Below are 4,932 nucleotides of genomic sequence, written 5' to 3'. Positions count from 1 at the left end.
TTTCCTATACGCATATATTCACACAACGCTGCCTGTCCATCCTGTCATGTCCCATTCATGGGTTTGCCGAGCGAAACAGGGCCGTAACAAATCCCCCCGTTAAAAAGGGCGCTCTCGAGCGTTTTTGAGATCATGTGATCAGCATAAATATGTTTATTATTTTGAATTGTGATTTTGTTGCAAATTAACTTGTTTTGGTTGGGGGGGAATGTTTAGACAGAGGTATATAATTTATATGTAAAATATGCCTAGGTTAAAGGGGCTATAAATATCTTCTATGATGAAGAATGTTGTTAATTGTTATTTTTCTATGTAAGTAATACGCCCAGGGGAGGGGCTATGAGTTTAAAAGGGGGTCATCTTGGCCTGCTGAAGTCAGTCTGATCTTGAAGTGGTTACAGAAAAGGTAACACTCAGGAAGGTAACATATATGTAGATTGCATTGTTTTTGCCTGTTTTGAAAGAGAAGCATGGAGTTATTGTGGAACTCAATTTTCAGTGCTATTTGATGTACATAGCTTATTTTCTATTTTTTCACTTTTTGTAAATATTAAGCACTGATTGCACTTTGGGAGGCCGGCATAATAAAAGGGATTAATACAACGTTTTTCGACTATGCCAGTGTTTTTCATGTTGTACAGAGTTTGGAAATAGAACCCCGCGACAAGAATTTATTTCAGATGTCAAGAAGTATCTCATATTTATCTTCCAAGCGAATTCTCTCCAGAACAAGGAACTGGTTGTTTTATATATTTCACTCGACATCTGTTTCCATTCTTCATCAGTTATTTGTGTTCCCAACTCTTCTTCCCATTTTGTCTTTGTATTCATTGTTTCTTCTTTCCCTTGTAAGATTTTATATACATTACCTATAGTATATTTAAGTTTGCCATTATAATTGCTTAAAATATATTTCAACAGGGGGTGAATATTTTATATGTCTTTTATTTGTTTACTTTTTACATAACTTCTAATTTGTAGATATCTATAAAATTGATAGTTAGGTATGTTATAATGTTTGGAGATGTTTTCAAAAGTGTCCATTTCATTTCCAGTAAACATTTGCCAAAATTGAACGAATCCCTTTTTAGCCCATGTGTTAAAGACCATGTCTGTTGCATTTGGTTTAAATTCTGGATCTTCAGCTATTTCCTTCAGATATAACATTTCATTTTCTGTTATATTCATTACCTTAACAATCCTAATCCATTCAATTCAATTCATTTAATTAACAGAATACTCAAAAGTCAGATACAGTCGTCTAGATGGAGCAGTGATATTATAAATAGCTTTCAAAATAAATTAGACAATTAAATTACACTTGATTATGCCCTTTGATGTGGAGGTGTGGCGATGGAGATCTACCCCGATAAGAAGTGATCTACCTTCGTAGGAGTGAAAACCCTGAAGGGTTAACCCTGAAGTTACCTCACTAACCCCAGATCCTGCTTTGTAGTCCAGACCTCTGGTGAAGTGAAGATAACTACAACAACTACTATGGTTACTGTAAATGCAATAAAACCTTTGTGAGTAAAAAGCCAATACTTTATCAATAAACCTGTTCAACAAGCATGAACATGATGTTAACATGTTATGAAAACATGATATTTCAATCTGCTCTGTCTGCAGTCTCTCATCCGCTGCTTAGCTCAGTTTGCCGCGTATCTTGAAATTCTGATGAGTTCTGGAGACTGAGACAAAGCAGGCCCTCCTCCAGGGCCGGCTCTAACCCTTTTGGTGCTCTACGCCAAATTCCTCGTAAACTGCAACTCACATCAGACATCACAATGGTTTTAAAACAAAAGTTAAGATTTTTATTTTCATAAATACCTGTATTTATTATAATATAAATAAACTATTGGTCCCTGATATTGTTGGCTTCAAAGTGTTTAGTCAGTTTCACTACAATTTACATTTTTATTAACAAATAAGTGCAGCCAGGCAGATGAGAAAGTGTGAGAAAGAGAGTTACAGAGCTGAAAAGTGTATTTCTTTCTTTATTTTTTTGTTCATTCGTTACCTCAATGCAGAAAATAAGGAAGGGTGCCCATCGGCATTGAGATATATATATATATATATATATATATTTTTAGAGGGAGATAAGCGTCCTTCCGTCCGTTCACGTGTCACACTTTTGTTTCCGGAGCAGAACTCAGAAACTATTTAACTTAGGAACTTTAAATTTGGTCTGATGGTTGACAGTGTGGTCTCGTTGTGCCTTTTGGGGGTTAGAAGTCCAGGGTGCAACAACATTTTTGAAATTTTGGCCAAAAACTGTGAACTCGAATACCATTTAATTTTATTGACATTTTAGATTGTTTCCAGTGAGATTATTGAGTTGATATGGTGACTTTACTGTTGTAAACATTACTGTCGCTGCTCTAAAACAACATGTAGTTATTTTTAATGTATAAATAAATTCTAATCCTGTTCTGAATATATTCTTTTTTCTTGTGTTATTTGTAGCCTATAGTAGGGTATCATTCAGATCCAGGCAGGATGCTCCTACATATTATGCAGCAGGATAAAGAAAAGCTTAAAGATCATCTTGCTATAGTTAAATATGTATTTATTTATTTACACATATCACAGTCTTCATGTGAACATTTAATTATTCTAGTTTGCCCGGTGATATTATATTTTGTAAATCAAAAGTGCAGAAAAGTTCTCTTTGGTTTTAGAAAATTTAAAAAGCAGAAATAACAAAAAAAATGACTTCGAGAGGGGGAGAAGGAGTTAAAAAAAGGTGCATAAAGGCTAAAAATAGATGCAAAGCCATTACAAAAAGATGTATGAAGACTGAAAATGTATGCAAAACGACTAAAAATAGATGTGAAACTACTAAAAATTGATGAAAAAAGACTAAACATAGATGTGAAATGACTAAAAATAGATGCCAAACCACTACAAAAAGATGCAAAAATTGTTTCCTGGAGAGTTTAACCTCTGGCGCCATCTTATGAGAGAAACACATTACTGCAGCTTAGACATTTTCTTTATTATAAATGTTAGATGTCTTTACATTGCTGTAGTTGTAGTTTATTGTTTTTGTATTAGCATCAAGACTCGGTGTCCATCAGTTGTGTTTAGTAAGCAGGCTAATAAATACAGAGGAGTATTGTGATGACTACAGACAGACTGTAGATTTCCCCTCTATCACCTGTAATGACTGAACTTTGATGTGATGTGTTTGTGTCTTTTCTCCTCCGTCTGCTCTCACAGGGAGAAGATGATCTGCTGCATCCTGCCTCTCATCAGCCTGACCTGCTGTGTCTCTGGTTAGTTCACTTTATTATCTTTAAAGCACTTTACAGCACTGAGACCATGATCACTAAACTCTCCACAGAAACATCTCTAGACGGAGTTTGACATGTTCAAGTTGTCAGTTTGTCTCTGTCTCCTCAACAGGATCATTTGTAGTGAATGTGACACAGACCTCCTATCAGGCAGAGGAGAACCACAACATCACACTGGAGTGGACGTTCACAACCAGAACCAACAGTTCACCCAACTCACTTTATATCTACTGTGAACTGTTAGCTGATCATAAGGCCTTAGTCCTGTTTCATCTCCATGAAGGTGTTGAGCTCCCAGATTCTCAGGATGAACAGTTTACAGGACGAGTCCGGTGTGACGAAGACGTCCTCAGAGAAGGACGACTCAGACTTCATGTGTCCAGACTCAGGACTAATGACTCGGGTCTGTACCGGTGTAACGTATTCACAGGTTATGGTGGGAAGTCTAGCATATGTCGCCTCAATGTCACTGGTGAGTTGACAGCAGCTCCTGATGAGCCCACACCTCAGAGACCAACAGTGAGTCCACAACCAGAGAGTCTGGGAAGGATCGACCTCTACGTTGGACTGGGACTGGGACTGACAGCAGCTCTCTGTGCTGGACTCTGCTTTGTCTTCACACTTTCTTTTACTAAATATACTGATCAGAAAGGAAACATCTGTGCAGTCTTATAGAGTTCCTCAGAGAAACAACCCATCAGGACTAACAGGAGTCTGTCTGGGGGACCCCCTTTGAATGAGTCCTCAGAGCATAAAGTAGTCAGAACACAAGAGACTCAAGACTCTCTCCCTCCAACATCTGTCTGAAGTGTCAGAAAATATATGAAATGATTCTATTTGAAATGATGTTCATGTTACAATGGGTTTGAATTGAAATGATTCCAGCAGAAATAACTAACGTCAGAGTAAAGAATGCTTCCACCGTCCCAGATGTTGGATGTCAAACAACATCAATTGTGACGGTTTTGGGAAAATGACCGTTAACGTCACCTCAGAAGTTGTGCTGAGACCAAATATCTAAACAGTCACCGTCTGGTTGATGTGACTCCATTCAAGATCCTCCATTGTAAAACCTGTAAAGCGTCATATTTGTCTCAGTCATCATCACTGTATGAAGAGTTTCTCATTAACATTTAGCTGTAAGTTGGTTCAGTCATTGATCTCTCTGTTCTCCAATCAGCTGTTATCAATCATCTCATGTCCTCTGATGGAGATTGTTTCAATGCACTGCCTTACATGTAAAGTTCATATTGTAAATAAATGCTTATTTATATGAGAAGTTGTTATGAAGCTATTTTGTATATACATAAAGTTTGAACTAAATCTAAAATGTAAACACCTGACATCTCTCCAGCTACCAGTCCTCTCTCCATTCCTGGTCCATGCTGGACTTGAACCGGCCACCCTCCGGTTCCCCAAGTCCCCACGGACTTTAAAGTAAAAGTACTTCCCCCTGTGAGTTTCTGTAGTACATCTACTGAGGTACTAATATACTGTAGGCCTGTAGGCCGACCAGTGTAGCCAACATGAATACTCCTGCATTACTGCTACAGACCAGCAGAGGGAGCTCTTTACTGGAAGTCAAGAGGTCTTGTTTGGAAATGCTCACCTGTCTGCAGGTTACAGCTGGGAGGTT

At 37.8% G+C, this 4,932-nt stretch overlaps 1 protein-coding gene across 1 annotated transcript; it reads left to right on the top strand.

Annotated features, from left to right (window-relative positions):
* The first annotated feature begins 3,216 nt into the window (after nt 1–3,216).
* On the top strand, nt 3,217–4,631 carry LOC119502255. The gene is made up of 2 exons (XM_037793127.1): nt 3,217–3,278; nt 3,409–4,631. The coding sequence occupies exons 1-2, from the start codon at nt 3,230–3,232 to the stop codon at nt 3,969–3,971; spliced, it is 612 nt and encodes a 203-aa protein (XP_037649055.1). The 5' UTR covers nt 3,217–3,229; the 3' UTR covers nt 3,972–4,631.
* The last annotated feature ends 301 nt before the right edge of the window (nt 4,632–4,932 follow it).

Source organism: Sebastes umbrosus, chromosome 14 (assembly GCF_015220745.1).
Source record: "Sebastes umbrosus isolate fSebUmb1 chromosome 14, fSebUmb1.pri, whole genome shotgun sequence".
Classification (NCBI taxonomy): domain Eukaryota; kingdom Metazoa; phylum Chordata; class Actinopteri; order Perciformes; family Sebastidae; genus Sebastes; species Sebastes umbrosus.
The sequence above is the reverse complement of the archived record's forward strand: the minus strand, read 5'-3'. Positions and strand labels throughout refer to the sequence as shown.